Genomic DNA, 23,445 nt, shown 5'->3' with positions numbered 1-23,445 from the left:
GGTCTTGATTAGTTTACTGGAGTCCTTTAGAGGAGGAAACATTTTGAAGAGAGGCAGAGATGACAGAAGCCTCAGAGCTGAAAAAGGAGAGCTGACAGAAACTTCAAAGTGGAGCTGACACAGATGTCAATACTTGGAGAACAGAGACACAGATGTTTGGAGATGCTTGGAGCACAGCAGATGTTACCATGAGATGTTAAGCCAGCCAGAACCTGGAGAGAGCCAAGGAAAGCCACGAGATGAAAGCCAGCCCTGGAGAAGCAAAGTGAGGAACCCCCACAGAAAGAGAGGCTGAAAGCAACAGAGCCCAGGAGCAAGGGACCAGCAGATGCCAGCCACGTGACTTCCCAGCTGACAGAGGTGTTCCTGACCCATCAGCCTTCTTTGAATTAAGGTATCTTTCCCTGGATGCCTTCAGTTTGATCAATTTTATAGATGAGAAATGTAAATTTGTAATTTATTAAGTTCCCCCTTTTTAAGAGCCATTACAGTTCTGTAATACTTTAGTTCTGTAATGGCTTCCAGCACCTAGCAAACTGACCTTCCAGCAGCTAGCAAACGGACACACTGGGGTACAATATAAAGACTATGTGATCCTTTATAAGAGGAAACATTTTGGAAAAAACTAGAGAGCCATGAGAACCAGGAGACCCACGCAGCCAGAGACCTTTGGAGATGAAGAAGGAAAACACCCCCAGGGGGACCTTCATGAAAGACACCTGGAGAGAAAGTTAGAAGATGTCGCCATGTTCACCACGTGCCTTTCCAGCTGAGAGAAACCCTGAACTTCATCAGCCTTTTTTGAGTGAAGGTAACCTCTGGTTAGTGACTTAATCTGGACAATTTTATAGACTTGCTTTAATTGGGACATTGTTATGGTCTTAGAACTATAAAGTTGCAGCTTAATAAATCCCCCCTTTAAAATGCTGTTCTTTTTTCTGGTATATCACATTCCAGCAGCTAGCAAACTAGAACAATGGGCATGATGCTGCTGATTTTCTGAGCCACGGTTGAGCTTTAAGTTTCTCTGTGGTTGCACATCTCCCTGGGAAAAGCCAAAGAACCAGGTTTGGGGTCAGGATATCATCTGTGTGGGCTGCAACAACCTTCAGTCTGTGGCCAGAGCTCAGACTCTTAAGAATGTTTCCATGTGCTCCTCAGAAGAACCAGCTTCTCACTGGTCTCCCCATTCCAGGGCCACTGAGTTAGAAGTGGGCCTAGAGGGGAGACCACCCCTCATTGACACTTCTCCTCTGTGACACAGGCAAAGTTCTACCATTATTAGTTCAACTTTATCTCATTTAGGAAAAATATTTAATAAGTGTTATGGATTGAATCACGTTCCCTGCAAAATATGTTAAGGTACTAATCTCCAAAAACTCAGAATGTAAGTTTATTTGGAAATAAGGTGGTTACAAATGGAATCAGCCAGATTCAAATGAGGTCAGACTGGAATAGGGTGGGCTGTTCATCCAATATGACCAGTGTCCTTATAAGAAGAGGAGATTTGGACACAGCAGACAGAGGGGAGAACGCCATATGATGTTGGAGACAGACATTGCCATGGGTCGCCAGGAGAGACCCATGACAAGATTCTGCCTTACAAGTTTCAGAGGTGGCATGGCCCACCAACACCTTGAGTTCAGATTTATAACCTCCAGAGCTGTGAGGCAATAAATTCCTGTTGCTTTAAGCACCCAGTTTGTAGTACTTTTTCATAGCAGCCCTAGGAAACTAGACAACCAGAATTCCCGAACTTGCAAGATCATACTGTCCAACCAGAGCCAGCTGTCACCTACTCCTAGTTTGAGTCCAGAGTGCCAAGATATTTGATTGTGCTGGCGTATTTTTGATTACTAGAAACTCTTTTTTTTTTCAGTTTTAATATTCAAAGGAAGAATAAATTATATTCCCCTTATGATGCAAGTTCTATCTTCTTTCTGGTCCATTCTTCATCCTCTCACCTGAACTGCAAATATTACAGCTGGAGCTTCAGCAGGATCCTTGGGACCATGATAGAAAGGTTAAGAGAATCCCAGGGTCCTTGGATCTGACCAACTTGGACAGCTGAACCAAGGAGAATGAATACCAATCACCAGCCTGAAAAAGAAATCCCTATGTGTTAAGGCATGGTCATTGGGTCTTTGTAACTCCCAGCCTGATCTAATCCCTAACTGACACGGGATTTATCAGGGAGCTGGTTCTGACCCTGCATCTGTGCTCCTCAATCCTGCCTCACGTCATAATCACCAGTGGAGCTTTTAAAAAGCCAAGCCCCACCCCATACCCAGCAAATCAGAGTTTCCAGGGTATAAGGATTATCGTGTGATTTTGTTTCTACAACTCCAGGGGAATTCTGATACATAGCTAGGACTGAGGAAAACTATCTTGATGAAGAAAAGATGGTGAGACAGATGCCTGAGAAAGCCACTACGCTTTTCCTGAAGAGAGTGATGCAGAGAAATAAGAGTCCTAAGTCCTGAGTTTCAATCTGCTCAGTATGTCCTTGGCAATTCACTGTACCTTTCTGCAAATCACTTTCTCATCTTTATGGTTCATTTGTTATTTTCCTTTTAATATTAATCTCCTTCCCTTAAGAAAATCAACTCAGTTTAGAAACAAAATAACGTGGACTTCCCCTAGAGATAAATTAATTTCACTGTCACCATGTCCTATCCTCCCACAGCACCCTCTGTTACAGTGATTATCATGCTGGTGACACTTTCTGGCTGTGTTGCCTTCACAAGTACCCAGTGAAGCCCGTTGTGTATTCATTTTAACTCTACAGCCAGAACTGTGCACAGAACCTGGAACACAGAAAATGAAGTGGTATTTTTTTTTTTCTTTAGTGCAATGAATGATGAAATGAATGGAAGAAGGAAGACAAACAAAAGATTACAGGAATGAATGAATATATTCTGAAAAAGCTCTCTGGACCAATAAGGCAGCCCCATTTTACAGCAACCTCCAAGCATTAGGGAGAAGTGACTAATGAATATATACCAACCAGGAGGAGGTGAGAAACAACTAAAAGAAACTCCTAAAGTGAAATTTTTACTGATTCCAACCTTGTGACCACAGCCTGAATCCATTCAAAACGACCATTCACACAATCAGGCCATCAGTCTGTTCATTGTGAGTCCCAAACATACCAGATTACATATGAGCTGGGAGTTTAAAACTTGCAAAAGTGAACCATAAAACGGCGGTCAAATTGATTTGCTATTGGTTGTAGATTAGGCCATAAACACACAAGAAATTGAATATTAACAAATAGTACAAAAGATGGTGTGAGACATATGTGAGAATAACCAGATGAGAGATTGGCAGAGTAACAGGGGTTCGAGGAGGGAGAAAGCACAAACTAGGTAGCCCCAAATGCCTATCAGTCTACTCCCCACTGCACAGGAAAAAAAATGCCCATGCACTCCCTCGTGAATTTGTTCCCAGGATTTATTCTTTGGGCCTCTGTCATCCTGACCTGAGCTGTTGGGCCAGGCTCTGTCTGAGCCCAGCGAAGCCATTGCAAGGCTGGCTAACAGCACAGGCAGTGGCCAGAAAGAAAAACTCTGCCCAAAGATGTACCAACTTGGACAGTTACTGGTTGCATTGAAATCTGCCTCTGGGAGTTTATAAGGAAGACAATGAGAATGGCACACACAGATAAGGAAGGTGAGGGAGCCCAGAGAAGTGGCAGAAACAAGCACAGTCAGCACAATGAGTAAGCAGAAGATTGAGAAAAAAGAAATGCCAGCCTGACCTGCTTCACTAGCCTGAAATATACTTTGTTTTATGTTCAGATAAAGACAGGGTGCCTCCCCGACGCCTAGAATCATAGTCCATTCTCCCTCCAGGATCCCCATCCCTGTGAATCTTGGGGCATGCTCGCATGCACCCGAGGCTGCTTGTCACCTCTGTCCACAGCCAGACTCGTGACCAGGGCCTCTCCCACCTCTCAGGACCCCAGGTGCCCTGCCATGCCACCTCTTCTCCAGGAACTTCTCTTGCCCCTTCTCTTGAGGACACGGTTCTCACCGCTCCTAAAAACAAAGGTTCTCTTGGGCCCACATACACTAAATCCAATCTTGGGGAACTCTGCCTGCTCGAAAGGGGAAGGGGAAGGATTAGCTCAGCCCTTCCCTAACCAGGTCCTTCCCACATCTCTCAGGGCCTGCCCCTGATCGCTCTGCCTAACAACAACCTTTAAAAATTTTTATTAAACATAATGCTGATCTGGAGTATTTGCGTTTGCAATGCTTCCTGAGTCCAAGGCTAGTTCAAGAATAGCCTTGAATATTTGTCTTACAATGGTTTAATTTAAAGAAGGATCTGATGACCTATCAGAAACAAAAAAGGTCAGCTCCAAGGTGACTTTCTGTTTCTGCTGCTAGAAACCGCCAGCAACTGCAGTTTTCTTGCTTAAAGGAAAAAAAAAAATCCAGCTCCAGTTCACTGAGATTCTGCTACAGAGTAGAGATGGTAGCAGCAATGCAAGAAGCAAAAGCTGAGTCATGGCAATGATGGCGGGACCAGAGGAGGGAGAAATGTCGTTCTGGGGTGGCCCTCCTCCTGTAGCTGCCTGAGGGGTGGGTAAAGGAGACCTGCTCCATGAGGCCTGGCTGCCTGCCCAGTTGGAAATGGGCTTCCTACGTCCTAGGAGGTCTAAGACACAACACATCACAAGTGGGTCTCTGTACCTTTCCACCTGAAAGAACCTCATGTAAGCCATCTGGGAAGCAACCGTAGAATTTTAGACCAGAGAAACCTCAGTTGGTCTAAACCATTTATTTTATGGAGCAGTTCAAAATGGTAAGCTCCTCGGGGAGGCCATGCAGTCAGAGCAGAACCCTTGAATTCTGAACTAGACTCTTGCACCTTGTTTCCAGGTGAGAGGGGCTTCAGTGCAGGGTGAGGGGGTGTCACGGCCAGCATTTAGGACCTCTGTCTGGCCGCCCCAAAGGAGATACAGGCAACCCGGGAATCCTTTGGCAGCTCTTCACTGAAGGCCTATCCCGTAACCAGCCCCACCCAGAACTGCCAAGTGAAGATAACAGCAACCATCTCTTATACATGTGCTTTGATTTACTAAAGCTGACAAAAAGCAGTATAACAGAAATGAACTGGCTTTTAACAATGGGGATTTATTAGCTTACAAACTTACAGTTCTAAGGCTGTGAAAATGTTCTAATTAAGGCAAAAGAAGACAACACTTTCTCTGAAGACCAGTCACTGGCAAACATGGTGGCGTCTCCTGGTCCTTCTCACCCAGGTCTCTTTGCTTCCAGCTTCTGGCTTTGGAGGCTTCTTCTCAGTTTCTCTGGATCTTTTTCTATGAGCTTCTTTTAATTGCATGTGTTCTCTTCTGTATGTGTTTTATCATCATATCAAGGACTCCAGTAAGAAGAGCAAGGCCACCCCAGGGCACACCTCAACCGAAGTAACCTAATCAAAAGGTCCCACCCACAAAAATGGATGAAAAGACATGGCCTTTTCTGGGGTACATAACAGCTTCAAACTACCGTAATGTGCTAGAGGAGGCTATGAGCCATTAGCTGCCGGCATCACAGCAGCTGGGGAAAGGGATCTGGGCATTGACCCCAGAGCATCCTCTTCTGACATCCCTTCACTTGGGCATTATTAGGGTGAGGCAAGTGAGGCTTAAAGATGTTAGGGTTAGATTAGTGACTCTCCAAGTATGGTCTCCAAACTAGCGTTATCAGAATCTCCTGGGGACTTATTTGAAATGTACCTTGGAGGTGTAAGGGGTTGCCCCAGATCTACTGCATCAGAAGAACTAGAGTTGGGGGAGAGGGGAAGCTGCCCATGTTTTAACAAGCTGTCCAGGTGATGCTGATGCCTGCTCATATTTAAGAACCACTGGACTAGACCATATGGCTGGCAAAAGCAGGGCCAGGAAGAGAATTCACAATTTTCCATCCAGGCCTCTCTCTGCAATTAGAAGTATTGTAGGGGGTAGGGGATGAGGGAGGTGACCCTGTGATCTGCTAGGACAGATCAGCAAGGAGGAGGCCATAGGAGGTGAGGAAGGAAACTGGCATCAGTAAACAGATGGGAATGGAGGAACAGCTCTGGGTGGGCCATTGCTATTTTGCCCACGACTGGCTCTTTTCTTGGCCTTTCCCTCTGGTACTGTGTTCTATGCTGACAGCAAACTCCTGTGAAGCCAAGCTGGGCAGGCCAGGTCAGAAAGGGCCCAACCGACGAGGGTTCCAGTTCCCAGGGTGGGGTAGGGATAACCATGCTAGGCTCCCGGGCCCCTAGGAGGGCAGCACCTTGTCTCTACAATCCTACAAGCTTACCTTCGAGAAGCACCCCATTTCCTTCTCCCTTTAGGCAGCCGGGGATCAAAAGGCCTTCCTCAGAGAGAGGTGAGAAAGTGATGCTGTGCAGACCATTTCAAATTTTAATGTAAATACAAATTAACTAGAGATCTTGTTAAAATGCAATTTCTGATTCAATGCCTAGAGTGGGGCCAGTGATTTTGCATTTATCACAAGCTTCCAGTCGATACCAACACTGCTGGTCCAGGAACCACATTTTGCAGTGGCCAGGGTGGTTGTCTGTCCCCTGTAATCCATTCACCTGGCTTCTTGTACCTGATTTTCCTAGGATCACTCATCCTTTGCCCCCATGTGCAGACCGTGGAATCAGGTGGAGCTGACCCGGTGGTGGACATGTAACCAGGCCTGGCCACTCAGAACACCGCATTCTCCTGGCCACCTTTATTGGTCTAATCATGGCATATGACCAATTCCAGGTCAAGAAGAGTCAGCCCCATAACTTTTTCTGAGTCTTTATGGGGAGAAACACTCCAACATTTCTGCAGGACCTGAAGCAGACTAAGGGTTTGGGTTACTGCCAGCCTTCTCTCTACCATGTGAGCCTAAAGAAGCCAACATGAGGGAGAGCAGAGCCAAAAGAGAAAGTGGGTCCTGTTGTCACTCTTAGGTCACTCACCTGAGGATAGATTGCCCCTTATATGAGCCCATAATTTCCCTTTTTTGCTTTAGTCAATTTGCATTAAAAAAATAAAGAGAGCCCTGCCTGATTCATTTCCCAACATCCCACCACCACCAGTAGACCAGGTTCTAAAGGACATGTCCTTCAGTTACTTACCATTCAGGACCCTCCCTTTGGTAACTGATCCAGGCCCATATCTGGGTCAAGGAGGAAGGCACGGAATGAGGATGCTGGAATGAGCCTTGGCAACCATCTGCCCTGTCTGTCATTATGAATGGGGAAACCACTGCCCAGAGTAGGGAAATGATTTGCCCAAAGTCTCACAGCCACATAGCGGTGAGTTCAACATAAACAGCTCCCTGGTGCTTTCTGACACAGGAGACTCACTGGCCTGTGAAATGAAGTCCTCCACCTTTGAGAGGAAGAGGATGATAATAATGGTAAATTACCTGCCTCTATTCGTGTTTTATAGTTGCCATAGTTCATTCATATACTTATTTGATTCTCACAACTCCACAAGCAGACAATTATAGCCAATCATCATTATTCGCAGATTCAATATTTGTGAATTTGCCTACTCACTAAAATGTCTATATAAAGCCCAAATCAACACCTAAATCACTTTGGCAATCATTTTCAAATATGCACAAAATGGGGAAAACTTTAACTTGCCTGACATGCATGGTCCAGCTGAGGTCAAACAAGGCCATGCTCTATGATCTGATTTCAGCTCTCATGCTGTAAGCAAGTTTCTATTTTGCAGTATATTTAGTGCCACATTTTTCATATTTTTGTGCTTTTTGTAGGTGAGTGCACTGTTTATAATGGCCCCAAGTGTAGCACTGAAGTGCTGTCCAGTGTTCCTAAGTGCAAGAAGGTCGTGATGTGCCTTAAGGAGAAAAAATGTGCATATTAAGTAAGTTTTGCTCAGGCATGAGGTTAGTGCTTTAGCTGTGAGTTCAATGTTAACAAATCAATAATATATGTTAATTAAGGTGACTTTAAACAGAAACACACATAAAACAAGGTTATGTATTGATCAGTTAACAAAACCGTCCTTCAGGAGCAGCAGTTCGGCGTTGGCTAAATCAGTGTTTGCCATGACGTTATAGAACATGACTACCATGAATAATGGACAAGACTCAGCATTTCCCCCATGTCGCAGATAAGAGAACATAAGTCAACAGAGATACATAATTGGTCCTGGAACATGATCATCTCAGGCACTGGAGAGAATTACCCTGATGTATCTCAGCAGGTCTCACCTTACTGTGGGCTGAACAAAACATTGGGGCTACAATATGCTCTGAGGGGCCCCAATATCAATTACTCCAAATGCAAGTAGCAATTGTTATCCAGTTGGCGTGGGGGTGAGACCAAAGTTAATTCATTACTGCAACTTTCAATTTATGCTTTCTATTGTCTTTATGTTACCTTGAAGGCAACTCCTCAAGAAAATGATGAAGGCAGAGGTAGAGGCCACTACCCTGATCCCAGCTACCCCTCAAATGACCACACCTCATACAAGCTGATGCCAGAAGAAGATTTATTCAATTTGGTCAGCTCCAGCAGGTGACCTTTCAGAAATATCCAGCCTGAACGACCATTTACGTGCACTCCTGCTTAGCCATGGGGTGTCCCTCTTGCTTCCACTTCTCCAAGTAGGGGAGAACCTGAAGCCTCTTGGGCCCAGTATTGCACCATGGGAGCCAGCCCACACCCCAATAAAATGCATCTAGTAGGAAATTCGCATGCACCTCTTCCTTTCCTGACCTCCCATTACTGCCACCCCATGGCCTCCAACACTTGATTGGTCAGTCAGTCAACATGTATTTCCTGAGTGACATGAAGCCCAGTCCTGTTCTAGGCTCTTTTGGGGTTCAGAAAGAAATTACACAGTCCCTTGCCCTCTAGGAGCTCACAGTCTACTTGGAAATTCAAGAAACATCCCTACACAGGAGGAAACTGGAGTATAAGACAGCACATAACACTTACGTGTGAGATGGTATGTTACACATAGGTACAGTTCAGAGAACAAATTGGGGAAAGCAGGCTAAGGAGGTTAGCAGAGCTAGGCCCTGATGGCTAGCAAGGGCTTTAGCTGGGTGGAGAGGAAGGGGGACATTTCAGAGCAATACAAGGGAAAGCACAGAGGCGGGAAGGAGAGCAGCTGGACAAATAGCGGAGAAGGGGCGCATTTTGTGAGACTTCTTCTAAAGTGAGGAAGGATCAGGGCCAGAATTGAAGCTCCTGGAGGGTGAAATGCCTTCTCTTTCTCTGCTCTTCCCCTGAGCATTTTGGTTTTTTACCCCAGGGCTGTGCAGATGGTAGGTGGTCAGTGAGAACCTCTGAGCCAAACTGTATCAGAGATGGGACAAGACAAGGCCCCAGGGCAGGAACCCGGAGAGGTGTCTCCCGACAACCTGACAGAACCCAGCCAGGTGCTCGCATCTCCTCATTCAGAATAGGATCTACCATCTCAAACTCAACTCCATTGTGCCTTGCACAATTCACATGACTGTGATTTGCTCTTAAATTCCACAGTTAAAGGCCTCTTTAACCCAAGAACCTCACTAAATAAAATCAACTTCACGAAATCTGGTTGGCATGGAAAACCCATTCCTGTCCTGCTCTGTAGCCCCCGGAGAGGCTCTAGGTTGACCTGCTCAGGTGTGAAAGGTGTCCTTGCACTGCTGTTGGCCTGGGATCCTCCCCCTCGCCTGTACCATGACATACTCCGATTTGCTTACTTTCCTCACCTGCTGGCCTGGGCTGGACACCTGAGGCCATTCTTTCTGGGCTTGGTTGGTAGAAGCACAGGATTCCTTCTCCTCGGGGCAGACTTCAGACCAACCTCATGCTTCCACCCAGTACCCACAGAGGTTCCAGTTTCCCCTGTCACCCTCACAGTGAAATCAAGCCCAGGCCGGGGAGTCCCGGGTTCTGTGGTGACCTGCAGCAGCCACTCGGGCAGAACAAGAAACCTAAAGCCAGAGGGAGAGCGCAAATCCAGCCCAGGGAACTGCCAGCAACATCTGGGAAAGAGAAATTAGGTTCCAGAAACCGGGTGCCTCATGTATTAGATGTGGGAGAAGCGATTGAGTAAAAAGGTTCCCTGCTCAGAATTTTTTATTTCTGAACCAGGGGAGAAGGATTGGCCATGGGGAAGGAGAAAGCCTCATATGGTGGCCCTGAGGGCTCTGTGAGTGTCTGGTAAGGAAAGCATGGCACAGGGTAAGTCCCCAGAGCCAAGTTTACAGCCTGGAGTCCAGATTTGGGTTTCATTTGGGGACTCTGAAATTGCTTGTAAATGGTTTCATCTACACGAGTAGGTATGTTTTTCTGGGAAGAAGGTCCATAACCTTTTGCACATTTTCAAAGGGCTTTGTGACCCCCAAAGTGTTAAGAACCATTTGCTTGAAAAGAAACGAAGACTTCAAGTATTGTCCACATCTGGGGGAAGGCTTTGCCTCTAGACCCAGTTCTGCTACTGATTTGCTGTGTTATCTTAGGCCAGTCACTTCATGTCTCTGGAGATTAGTCTATTGGTAGAGCAGGAAAGAGCAGAGAAGTCAGCTCTCCATAGTGGAGCAGCACCTGCCACCAAACAAGAGTTGAGGTCCATGGCCAGGCAGACACGATGGGGTCGGCCCCGGCAGTGACTCCCACCAGCCCCTATAAGCTTTTCTACCAGGGCAGAGACTCTCTTCCCAATTCCAGCTCCATCCCAGTCTTCTCTGCTGTCACTGCAGGGTACCTCCCATGGTTGGTCTTCTTAGAGGGAGTCTTTGGGGTAGGACGCACTGCCAGCCAGGCTCCCATGGGTCCCCATTCTTAGTCTCTCTGTGCACAGATGTGCCTCAAGCTTACCAGGTCATGAGGTCCTGCTCACTCTGCATCTGCTCACAGAAAATGAGACATGGGTCAGTTTTGGTGCCAGTAAGTCAGCCCTGCCCAACCACCCCTCTAGGTCTAGAAGAGAGCATCAGCTGGTTCACCCTGAATCTCTCCAGGGCTTTGAACTGTCCTCTTAGCCCCCTACCCAGCACTGAAAGGACTGTTACCTAACAGAAGAGACATTTGGATACAGGGCATTTTAGTGAATAGCTCAAGATTTCCCAGGTCCCAGTTTAATGGCTTCTCCCATGCCACATTGTCCAAAGGAAGGGCAGAGTGGTAAGAGGCACTGAACTGCCAAGCTGAAGACTGCCAGGCAGCTCCCAGGGGCAGAAAGGGAAGGGACAAGTCCTGGGAACCCTGGGTCCTCCAGCACCGAGCACAGGACTGAGCACAGAGCAAGAAGCCCACACCTCTGCCCACACCTCTAGACTTCTGGCCCAAGGGCTTATTCTCCAGCCACTGCCATGGACAGCACATGCCCTCAAGGTACTCATACCACCCAATGACCCTCCTGCCCTGGGCTCTTATTTTATGGTCACTGGTCACACTACTTGCAACTCCTTTTCCCATCAATAACAGCCATTCTTGAACACGATGTGGTAGAACCAAATGGGCCTTGAGGTTGAGAATCCAAAATCAGGCTTCCATCTGTTGGAAGCATGATTTGGAGCAAACCTGGGCCAGCCTCAGTACCTTCATTTGCCAAACAGCTGAAGAAACCCATGCCTCAGGGCACCAACATGATATGCGAGGTCCCAGGAGCATGTCCTGGCTCTCCTCTTTCTCTCTACATGACCCTGGTCAAGTATCTTGGTCGGGGGTCTCCTTTTCCCTTGCCTGGATAATTCCAAGACCCTAAAGGCTCCTGGTCCCCCCTACAGTATCTCCAACTGTCCTTCTGAAACTCAGGGTCACCATCACTATACTCATCTAATTAAAATTCTCAGATGGTCCCATCTCCAGTCACAAAGTCTCTGGAGAAAATAAGAGCCTCCACCATCAGACTTCCACCTCGAAAATGTCCTTCCACACCCTTGTTCTTCCCAGGACACCTCTATTATTCTCAGCATTTGGTTCAAAGTCATCTCACTCTCTGGGGTGAAGCCAGCCACCTTCCCCCTTCCCTATTCCAAAACATGTAATTTGTCCCCACTTACAGCTCATATCCCACTGTGGGCACCAGTGTTTCCTTTCCCCTCACTCAAGCATGAGTTCTCTCTAGAGGGACAATGGCTTTGTGGTCCTCATCTGTGCCTCCTCCCTAGAGAGGCTAATACATGTTTTTGTGGACCAGTTATGTGGCAGTTATAATCCTCATAGGGCATTTGAAGTTGGGTCTGGGAATTGTGAAAACAGGCTTGGTCCCTCTCAACTCTGACACTGTGAGAATGAAAATCTAGTAGGAAGCTAACCATAAACAGACCTACAAGCCCAAGCATGTTCCACCATCCCAGCCCCTTGTTATCATCCCCAACTGACAGACAAGCAACTGAGACATGAAGTTAAATGACTCTTCCAGGACACCCAGAGATGAAGTGATGGAGTCAGGAGAATAGGGCATTTGAAGTTGGGTCTGGGAATTGTGAAAACAGGCTTGGTCCCTCTCAACTCTGACACTGTGAGAATGAAAATCTAGTAGGAAGCTAACCATAAACAGACCTACAAGCCCAAGCGTGTTCCACCATCCCAGGCCCCTCCCAATGCATCACCAAGACTCAAAACCCAACAGGCCTGGGACAAGGGCTCTGGGGTCTCACCTGCTCTAGGTGGGGAAGCCCGAAGAGGAAAACCAAAGCAGGGGCCAAAGCAGTTATGTTCAGCAAGTTGGAGGGGCCTAGGTGAGGAATGATGGGGGGCACCCGGGTCTGACAGCGGCTCTCCTCTTCTGGGGTTCCTGGTACCCCCAATGCTCGCTGGTGCCCATCCAGAAAGGGCGCCAGGTCCAGGGCCATCTTCTGTGGTTATGGGCACGGGTCTGGGGCGGGAAACAGCAGGCAGCAGGCCTGGTATCCATCAGAGCACCCGGCCAAGTTGGGCCCCTTGCCCCTCGGCCCCGTGGCCATGGCTGCGTTGGTGGGTCTTGAGGGAGCCTTCGCGGGCGAAGCTCTTGCCGCAGCGAGGACAGAAGTAGGGGCGCCGCTCACCAAACACCCCCGGGCGGCGAGGGTGGGGCGGGGGCAGGCGCGCGTGCGTGCGCTGGTGGTTGAGGAGGAAGCGCGGCTCCCGGAAGCAGCGCCCGCACTGGGTGCACTGGTGCGGCTTCTCGCCGCTGTGGATGCGCTGGTGCGTGAGCAGGTTCTGCTTGAGGCTGAAGCAGCGCCCGCACTCGGGGCAGGGGAAGGGCCGCTCCCCTGTGTGGGTGCGCTGGTGGACCTCGAGGTTGTGCTTGACGCTGAAGGCTTTGCCGCACTCGGGGCAGACGAAGGCCGCTGCCCGGCCCGCCCCTGCATGGGCCTTCTGGTGCCGCACCAGGCTGGGCAGCTGCGAGAAGGTCAGACCGCACAGCGGGCAGCGGTGGGACTGCTCCTCTGCAGGGTGGTGGATGACCAGGCCTTGCTCGTCCCCCAGACCCTCCTCCCCGTCCCCCGCAGGGGACCCGCCCCCGGATGGCACCAGCTCTGTCATGGGCACTTCCGACTGTAGTCACCAGCCCCTGGGGAGGCAGAAGCAGAGAGAGGAGTCAGGCGTGGGCTCCAGGATCAGAAAACACCCAGTTTTAGAGGAGACACTCACTTCCCACAGCTTCAAGCCATCTCCCCCTCTAGGGTTTTATTCAGGCCAATCTTCCCCTGTTGGAATGTCCTTCTTTCTCCTCTGGTCCTAAATAGCCCCTGATCCTCCTTCAAGACCCTTCTCAAGTGCCTCCTCTGCCTTGAAGCCTTCCCTGATCCCCCTAGGCTTTCCTTGAACTGTGTGGCCCAATTCAGTGACTTAACACACTGTACGATAATCAGTCATGCCCATTCCTGCCTCCTCCACTGTGCACAACTTAAGGACAGAGCTGCCCTTTACCCTTTCTCCCCCAGCACCAAACGCTGTGTCTGCCACACACAAGATGTGGAATAAATGCAAATGGATACTATTCAGAGGCTGCCTAGTATTTTAAGTTATGGTTCACCTTGATATTTCTTATCTTCCAACCAGATTCTCAGGAAGGGAAGAAGGAGGTTCCACCCCCAATCTGGAAGGAAAAGTGGGGTCCCCAAGGGTTTAAAAATATTTTTGTCAAGCTTAAGGCAAAAACATAACTAAACAAAAGCCCTCTAAATTGAAAGTGACCTCGGATAAACATGAAAGGCAGCAGTTCTTTGTTTATCAAAATGAGGCATGCATTCAAAAGGTCTGCAAGTCACTGATCCAGAATGCGGACTCCCAGAGGGCAGGGTCTCAGATTTATTCCTCTTCGTACCCCCCCCCTGCCCCCCCACCCCCAGCAAAGCCTGGGCCAAGGCTGAGCATCTCACTCTTTAAGCCCAATAAACATCCCCAAGGAGCCAGCTCTGTCTTCATTTGTGCCTGTTTTTCTAAGGACCCCGGTCCCAGGGCACTGTGCTCCTCTTAGATGGCTTCCCATTGTGCTCACAACAGTCCTGAGGAAGGGGCAGGGCTTACTGAACCCCCTTTTACTGATGGGAAAACTGAGACTCAGTAAGGTCAACCACAAGGCCCAAGGTCGCACAGCAAGCAAAGCCAGGACCAGACACTAAGTCTCCTGACTCACTGTCGAAAGCTCTTTTCAGTGTACCAGCTGCTCAACAACTATGCACCCCTCAAACGCAACAGACACACCACCACCACAATCCCCACCCCTGCAGAGTCACCAGTACCCAAAGGGTCACTGCTCATATAGGGACACTGTCTGCCACCACTGCCACCATCCCTCCAAAAAGACTCCAGCCCTGCTCCTGCAGATAGCTGAGACCTGCTTCAGAGCTAGCTGAGCAGGCAATTCCCCTTCATTTCCCTTCACCCTCACTAGAGAAGCTTGCTCCCTGTTCCACTGAACCTCCATGCAGGCCTTCTCCATACTTTCAAATCTCACTGCTCAGCACAGCCTCAATTAACTCTATCTTCAGTTTTGTAGTGGGGTCTCAAAGATACTCTCTCTGTGTCCCCTTACCCTCATCCAGGGCTGGAGCAGACATTCACCCTGGAAGAGGGGGCAAATACCACTTGTAATAGACCCTACCCGCGAGTCTTTCCCCCCCGGAGAGCTGCATTGATATTTGCATAGACAGGCCATCAAGGTCCCCTTGGCTGGCCCTGTCACTAGGCAGCCTCCCCACTCTTCCCGCTAAACTCTTGACCGAGGTCCCGCCTGGCCAAGAGGGTCCAAGGCAATGGTCCCCCCGCCTCTCCCCCAAATTCCTCCATCCCATTTCACACTCACAGCCCAGGCTGCGCCCCCGTTTCTCCGATCTCCAGCGGCGGCTCTTTCCTTAAGAGTCTGAGCTGCCCAACGCAAATACGGTAACTCTCGCAGCAACTCCCGCGCCCCTTCTCCCCCGCCCCCATAAATACAGCAAGCCGCCCTCAACGCTGTTCTTATCAAATAACTGCATTAATCAAAACAGCTGACTCCCCGCAAAACCTTGCCAACTCCTGGGGCCGGAATGACCCTGGAGAAATATGGTAAAACTCCGCGTCGCAAATACGTAGCTCTCCTACACTGCTGCCGCAACCCACCCTACCCGGCTGCAATCCCCGGCTCCTTTGGGGAAATAATGTAACCCACCCTCCCGCGCCCGCAGAGCGCTTGGGGGAACCCCGCAACCCTAGATAAATACGTAATTAAGTCGCGGCGCTCCCCGCCCCCGGAAAGGGTCTGCGCAGCTCCCAGCAAATACGGTAGCGCGCCCGCAGTGACCCGCCCCCAAGGGTCCGGCACTGCCCTCGATAAATACGGTAACCTCCCGCCGAGGCCCCAGCCCCAGCCCTGCTCGAGACTCACATGGCGCCGCCTCCCGAGCCCTCATCCTCCTCCGCTGCTCTCCGGTCGCCGCCGTCGCCGCAGCCGCACAGCAGCCCCGTGAGGCTTGGAGGTCTAATTCGCCAAAACCCCGGCTGGCGGCAAAAGGGGGGCCGAGAGCACTGCTCCTTGGCAGGAGAGGGAACCAGGCGGGGGTCGGTTCCCGGGCCAGAACGCTTCAAGAGTTGGGTCACCCCAACTCCGCCGGGAGCCCCCCGCCCCAGCCATTCCTATTTCAGGATTCCCCGAGGCCTAACACATCCTCACCTCCCTCAGCCTGAAGAAGTAATACCCTGGCCAGGCCCACACACTGCCCTCAACGCCTGGGAAACAGGGTTTGGGAGCGCTAGCAGTGGAGAGCCTCTCTTTGCGATAAGAGGGAGAAAGGCAGGCGCCTTTCTGAGGGGGTTTCATGGGTGAAAGAGAACAAAGGGGGAGAATCAGAGAGCGTCTCTAGCTGACCATTTTGCCAAAGCCCAGCCCTACTATGTGGCTTGGTTACTCCATTAGGATGTTTGGAGGGAGTGGAAGAAGAAATGATGTCCTTACTGTCCCCTCCTCAGAACTGAGTCCCTCATGGCCAAGCACAAATGGGGCCACTGAATTCCAGAAAAGAACCGCCTATTACTGGAGAGAAGCAGCTGGTGAGGGGACAGGACTAAATTCCAGTTTTTCAACTGTCCTTTAATAATAGTACTTCTTACTTATACATAATTTTGCTCTTTTACAAAGCCCTTTCCCATTATTATCTCATAGGATCCTCCCAATTACCAAGTGTAGTTTAGATAATTATACAAATATCATTATCCCATTTTAGAGATGGGGAAACAAAATTAAATTGAAACAGAGTGACTTTCCCCCAAGACCCACAGCTCTAAGTGGCAATGCCAAGATGGAAATGCAGACCCCATCATCTGGGTCCCTTCCCCTGCCCCTAAGCCCCTCACCCCTATCCCCTGGGGCACCAGCCTGCTTACAGCAAGACAGAGACAGAGAGTGGCCCATTACCTGGAGAAACCTATCCCGGGGTTAGAAAGTGCCTCAGTATTCACATACTCCTGTCCTCACAGCTACACATAAAGAAACTAAGGCCTGAGAGGGAAAGTGATTTGAAAAGATAAAAGTGCTAAAAGAACATCAAATAGCTCTTTTCTCCCTACCTGCTGGATGGAGGGAGTAGTTAGGATTCCCCAAAGCCAAGGGTTGGCTCCTCCCAGTAGAGGGTGACTGTGGCTTCTGGGGTGGATCTATCCTTGGAAGATGGACTTTGGAGACAGGCCTTCGGTGATCACAAGGATCCCTTATACAGCTCTGCAAGTGCCCAACTATGCCTTTCAGAGCCTGGGAACTTAAAAGAATTGCAGTGGGGTCTGCTGGGCAGTAGAATCAGTCTGTTCCTCCCCACACCAGCTCCTGATGGCCTGGCCTGTCTGCTTTCACAATTTGCTCACTGGCCAGTCTCACCCAGCAGGCCCATCCTGGGTTTAACATTCGCCGCCCCACCCCCCACCCCCACCCTCTTGCTCCTCTTGTATCTTCAGTGAGATCTGTGGGGCTTCACAAGTTAGACATCCCAAGGAGACTGGCATTTTAAATGGGGCCAACAGGAAGGAATAATGGAAAGCTCAAATAAATGAATCCACCAGGCTAGATGTTCACTTTGTGCCCACCCCCCACCCCCACCCCCCGGGCCAACTTCAGAGTTACCACGGTATTAACATTTTGACGATATCAAGGCCTTGGCTACAAGGCCAGTGATGATAAACCACCCAGGCGCCTGCTGCTCAGGGCCTGGAAGTTTGATCATGGAATAGGCAACCACACCTCCCAGCTCTCCAGCTCCTGTTGCAAAAGTTGCAATCTGCCAGAGCAACCAGTTTTCAACTCTTTTGCAAGCTACAAGAGAAACTTAGTAAATGACCAGGCTTTTTGAAAGAGAAATCGATATATACCTGGGGCTATTATCACTCTTATTTTTAGCAGGATTTTCTAGGTATGCTGTGCCAAAATAGAAAGAAAAAGAACACATTTTGGGGATGAGGGCAGGAGGCATACAATACCACCTCAATGGGGAACACAGGGCTCAAGGCCTTCCACTCTGTGCTCTGCTCTGCCACAGCGGGGTTTTCACTGAGTCACGTTGCTTCTCTTGTTTCATATACCCTACACATCCCTAACCACGTGGCTCCCCCAGGCCCTCCGTGCTCACGTGCTGGGGTGAACACAATAGAACAAGGAAATGTGGAAACATTCTGCGAAGGTAGCCATGCTTCTTTGCAGGCAAGGCTGTGGTCAGCTTGGTTGTAATCACCATCCTTGTGAAGCCCTTGAAATGGCTGAATTCTGCACTAATAAAGCCCTAGTCCTGGGGCTGTCCACAGCCAAGATACCTAAAGAGACCAGCTGACTCGGGGTTGCTGTGTGGAGAGAGGGAGCATAGAACTCAGCTGGGCCCTATCCAGGGGCCCTGCACTGTATTAACGCCGGGGCAAACCAAATAAACAGATCACTGTGTCCCTCCCCTGGGCTTCCTGGTCCAGATGGCTATTCATGCAGATATCACTGCCCAACAGCCTGGCCATCCACCAGCTTCCTACTTCAGTGCTTCTGCACTCAGCGGGGTGCACCCCCTCCGTGATGAGTTCCTCAGCCCAAGTGCCCACATTGGGCAGTGATCCTGATATGTTTCCAAGCACCTTGTGCCAACCTCAAATTCTGAATTTAGCATACTTTTGTCTTTCCACCAAGTTGTGAACTTCAAAAGGCAGGAACTATGTTTTTAGCAAGTCTGTATATCAAATATCCAGCATATAATAGTTTTTCAGTAAAGGTCTGCTGAATGAATGAGTGTATGCTACAAATTACAATTGATAGCATAGATTGGAAGGAAAGGATGGCCCCAAAGACCAATCCAGTGTGTTTCTGTGTATGAAATGAGCAGTTTGCAGGCAAAATTACAGCTCCAGCCATTCCTTGGAGGACTGAGAGGACCTGCAGAGACCCAGTTGGAGAGGTGAGTCTCTGGATGCACGGTAACACCTGCCCCAAAGTTCTCCTTTCTTGGAATAGAAATCCATGATATGACCTATGACATCAATTTAGCCAAACCCTCTACTTAATACTAGGATAGTTAATTCCTTATGTGGACTAAGCTGCATATGGGGAAAGAATAGCGAAGCTGGGGGTAGGCGAGAATAACTTCTTTTCCCTCTCCTAAGGCACAAATGCTACACAAGTAGAAACAGTGTATTAAAATTATAATAGCTGCCATTTACTGAGTGTTTGTTGTGGACCAGGCAGTATACTATGTTTTACAGAGGTTACTTACCTAAGGTAACACAGTTTAAATGGTGAGCCAAAATTTAATCCCACAACAGTCTGACTCCATCCGCTAGTCTCAACAAAAAAGAAAGCCCGTTTTAGTATTTGAGCCCGAGGGAGTAGAGGAAAGAGGTATTTCTAAATTCTTGTCATCCGGGGTATCATTCCTTCAAGGGCCACACTAATAGCCACATTTAGCTGTTTAAATCCATTAAAAGTTTTAAATGTTTCAATTCAGTTCCTCAGCCACTCTGGCCACGTTTTAAGCATGCAATAGCCAGGCTAGTGGCCATGGTATTGGACAGTGCAGATATAGAACATCTTCATCAACAACAAAAAAGTTCTTTGGGGGAGTACTGGTCCAGGGCACCTGCCCCAACCAATCTGAGTAACCTGAGAGCATTCCCTCTTTTTCTGCCCTGATCCCATAAGGGCAGTGAAATGTGAGAACATACTACTTTCAGTCCTCCTCCGGTCAAAAGGTCAAAGGTATTTCTTTACCAAACCCAAACCAGTTAACAAAGACAAAGCAATGCTCTTACAGGCATCCCCCGCCCCCTCCAGTTTCTCTCTGCCAAGTCCCTGCTGGCCGTGCTCTCTCCCTCATGTCAGTGCTTTTGTGCCTGCTAAACAGCAGCTCCTGTGGCCTCTGCAGCCGGTTCTCCTTCAGGCGGCTCCCTCTGGTGATGAGCATTGCGACCCTTGGGGGATGGGTTGTGGGGAAGCTCACCCTCCCAAAGAGGGCTGACTACCTTGCCAACTGACTTGAAGTTCATCTTGCTTGTCAGTTCATGTTGCTTGCCTATAGACAGCCATTTTCCAAATACCTAAGTCATTTTTCTCAGCTCCAGAAATCCCAACTCCCACCAAACTCACCTGGCTTGATGGTGGTGTGGCCAATATCCCCAGTTGGCTTGGCCAGTGATCCCCACTGCAGACCTGCACTTACCTGGTGACAGAATGTGTTGGAAATTGAATTGTGCCCCCCCCCCCCCAAACAAAAGGGATATTCAGGCCCCAGCCCCTGCGGATGTGAATCCACTTGTAAATAGGACCTTTGACGATCTTAGTTAAGGTGTGCCCAGACTGAACAAGGGTGGGCCTTAATCCAGTGTGGCTGAAGTCCTTGTAAGCAATGGAAATTGGACACAGAGAAGCCACAGGGAGCAGTCAGAAACCGGAAATCAACGGAGCCCAGAAGAGAAAGAAGTCCCTGCCATGTGCATTGCCATGTGACAGAAAAGCCAAGGACCAAGGATCACTGGCATCCAGCCCCAGAATGCCAGACTTCAGGGGGAAAGCATCACCTTGGTGATACAATTTTGGCTCTCTCCTAGCCTCAAAACTGTGAGCCAATAAAACTCCCATTAAAGCCTACCCATAGTTTGGAATTTGTATTAACAGCTAGGAAACGAATACAAATGGGATATAAATCCTTTAAATTCTTTATTCATGGTTGTTTTCTGTTCCCCTATAAAACTACTTAATCTTATCATGTTCCAGAGTATTTTGGATTGCAAATTGCTAGAATTACAAGTCTGACCTTCTTTTCTTTAATTTTACGACATTCCTCCTTCCAAATATTCTCTGACCTAGTTTTATTTTTAAATGAAAGGGAATGAAAATTGATGTTGGCAATGCCATGCCATCCCTGTGAAGAAACCTGTGACTGTGAGAGTGGATGTCTTAGGCTAACAGAAGGGCTGGGGCATACCATGAGATTGCTGTAAGACTTCGGTGGACAAGTCACATCATCCCCATCCTCCTTTCTTGGATGTCTCTAATAAAGATATTACTGTCCTGCTTACATTATTGGCTCATGGTGAGATTGAGATAATAAATAAGAAAGACTTGCTAACACAGCTGGGGCTGGGAGTAGTTTCCTAAAAAGCTGACTGTATAGATTGTTCCAGGATGATTTATTCTATGAAGGTTCATGAGCTCCTCAGGGTTAGGTACCATGTCCTGTTCACTGTAGCATTGCCAAGGTCTAGCATAGTGCCTGGCACACAGGAGGCTTGTTTAATAATCAATACTGTGCTGTTCCGAAATTCTAGAATGAGCTGAGACTCAGCATCAAGGGATTGAGAAAACCTTCTCCACCAAAAGGGGAATGAGTGAAAAGAGATAAAGTGTCAATGGCTGAGAGATTTCAAACAGAGTCGAGAGGTTATCCTGGAGGTTATTCTTACGACTAATAGACATCACCTTGTTAGTCAAGATGTAATGGAGAGGCTGGAAGGAACTGCCTGAAAATGTAGAGCTGTGTTCCAGTAGCCATGTCTCTTAAAGATGATTGTATAATGATACAGCTTTCACAATGTGATGTGATTGTGTAAACTTTGTGTCTGATGCTATTATCTACCTTATCAACAGACTAATAAAACATATGGAATAAAAATAAATAATAGGGGGAACAAATGTTAAAATAAATTTAGATTGAAATGCTAGTGATCAATGAAAGGGAGGGGTAAGGGGTATGGTATGTATGAATTTTTTTCTGTTGTCTTTTTCTGAATTGATGCAAATGTTCTAAGAAATTATCATGATGAATATGCAACTATGTGATATTGTGAATTATTGATTATATATGTAGAATGGAATGATCATAAGTTAAGATGTTTGTGTTTGTTGCTATATATTTTTTAATTAAAAAATAATATAAATCTAAAATTGTGGAATTGTAACCCATACCAAATTCTGAAATCTGTTCAGCTAATTGCTGTGATGTGCTTTGAAACTTGTTTTTTAATATGTCGTTTTTCATAAAAAAGAAAATGTCGATTGTGATGATAAATGCACACCTATATGATGATATTGTGAGCCATAGATTGTACACCTTGGATGATTACACGGTATGTGAATCTATAATATATATCAATAAAAATTAAAAAATATATATTGTGCTGTCCCCTGATCTGGTCAAAGGGGTATATATGGATTTGGTCCTGTCTCCCTTGTGACCCAAGCATCCATCTGTGAGAGGGTCAGTCTCCATGGGTCAGTGAACAGGCATTCTCATGAATTTGATTGGGGAAAAAAGCTGTAATTAGGTCTCATTAACCCCATCCTACCAATACAACTATTTGATTTGATCATTAAGCATAGGCCTTTTATGAACGATAAAAGACATTCTATTATAAAGATCTTCTCTCCCAACTGACCTGTCAGTAACTGCCTGCACTACCCACTCAAACACCTGATTTTACATGCTCCAGTGTTTCTGAAGGACTGTCCTTGCAGGGAGTAGCTCTCTAATCCAGGAATGAAAGATAGGTTTAAAGCCATCTTCCTGGTGTAGGTGAGCTGGCTCTCAGTGCTTGCTTAATGGCAAAGAGAAAGAAACAAATGACTTCTGAGCCTTCTTCAAGGTTAGAAGTAGGTTTGGATGATATCCAGGGCATGTGGCACTCCCTGGTTGTGGGAGAGGTCAAAGCATTACAGGTGAACAGGAGAGCATCTGGGGGGAGTGTGGGTCAGAGAGGGTGCCCAGGAAAACCTTTCTGGTTTGGCTTCCTGTTGGTCCTGAGACCTGAACCATTAGATAGGTGGTAAAACCCTGGCACACCTTGCCCATGTGAGAACTGTCTGTGGTAAAACAAACAAATATTTTTTTAAAAACCCAGACCAAGAGTTGGAAGCCCTGGCTGAGTTCTAACCAATAATGGCACTGTGTAACCCAGGTAAGCTGGGATGGCTGAAGCAGCCTTCCTTGTGCTCTTTACCACCTGTACATGTCTTTTTTTTTTTTTTCATGGGCAGGCACCGGGAATCGAACCCGGGTCTCCAGCATGGCAGCCAAGAAATCTAACACTGAGCCACTGTCGCACTACCCTGTATATGTCTTTTTGTAATGCTACAATTATAGCTCTTTTCAGATGAAAAAGATTAAACAAGATCTGAAAAGAGGGGTGACCAGAAGTCAGGCTGAACCTCAGCACCTCCTAGAGAAGGCAGAACTTCTCTGCGTTCAGGGAGGAATCCTGGGCCCTGGAAGCAGGCAAATTGAGTTTATCCTTCTGCAGAGCCATTTTAGGGTTCCCTCTTCTTCTCATCACCTCCCACTCTCCAACCCTGGTACCCCAACACCCACTACAATTCCTTCCTCCCCTATGGGAAAACAGTGTTCAAGACTACAGCCTCTGGAGCTCTGAGTTTTCTGTAAGTAATGAGGGTCTCAGCCCACCCTGCTTTGAAAGGGCATGAGGAGTGGCCTCCAGAAGGGGGGCTATACATGAGAAGGTGTATGGAAAGAGACGTTAAATTGATTTGAA

The 23,445-nt window shown here is 48.0% G+C and overlaps 1 protein-coding gene and 1 long non-coding RNA gene across 4 annotated transcripts; one reads left to right on the top strand and one right to left on the bottom strand.

Annotated features, from left to right (window-relative positions):
• Nucleotides 1-1,283: 1,283 nt before the first annotated feature.
• Nucleotides 1,284-8,718, top strand: LOC143674203 (uncharacterized). Its single transcript, XR_013170957.1, has 3 exons — nucleotides 1,284-1,387; nucleotides 7,788-7,897; nucleotides 8,423-8,718. It is a non-coding gene; the product is annotated as an uncharacterized LOC143674203 (long non-coding RNA).
• Nucleotides 7,562-20,127, bottom strand: LOC143674180 (uncharacterized). 3 transcript variants are annotated; one of them, XM_077149551.1, is made up of 4 exons: nucleotides 19,179-20,127; nucleotides 15,833-15,978; nucleotides 12,639-13,534; nucleotides 7,562-10,880 (listed from the first exon to the last, which is right to left on the bottom strand). In XM_077149551.1, exon 3 carries the CDS (start codon nucleotides 13,504-13,506, stop codon nucleotides 12,895-12,897), a length of 612 nt encoding a protein of 203 aa, XP_077005666.1. In that variant the 5' UTR covers nucleotides 13,507-13,534; nucleotides 15,833-15,978; nucleotides 19,179-20,127; the 3' UTR covers nucleotides 7,562-10,880; nucleotides 12,639-12,894. The 3 variants fall into 3 exon arrangements, with proteins under 3 accessions (XP_077005666.1, XP_077005657.1, XP_077005648.1); XM_077149542.1 differs by lacking the exon at nucleotides 19,179-20,127 and adding an exon at nucleotides 17,011-17,308; XM_077149533.1 differs by lacking the exons at nucleotides 15,833-15,978; nucleotides 19,179-20,127 and adding an exon at nucleotides 15,272-15,611.
• Nucleotides 20,128-23,445: the final 3,318 nt, after the last annotated feature.

The sequence above is a fragment of the Tamandua tetradactyla genome, chromosome 1, assembly GCF_023851605.1.
Source record: "Tamandua tetradactyla isolate mTamTet1 chromosome 1, mTamTet1.pri, whole genome shotgun sequence".
Classification (NCBI taxonomy): Eukaryota; Metazoa; Chordata; class Mammalia; order Pilosa; family Myrmecophagidae; genus Tamandua; species Tamandua tetradactyla.
Note: the sequence above shows the minus strand (reverse complement) of the source record. Positions and strands in the feature narration are given on the sequence as shown.

Excerpts from the sequence above, each read along its gene's own strand:
- LOC143674180 (XM_077149551.1), bottom strand. The coding sequence starts at position 13,506 with ATGACAGAGCTGGTGCCATCCGGGGGCGGGTCCCCTGCGGGGGACGGG.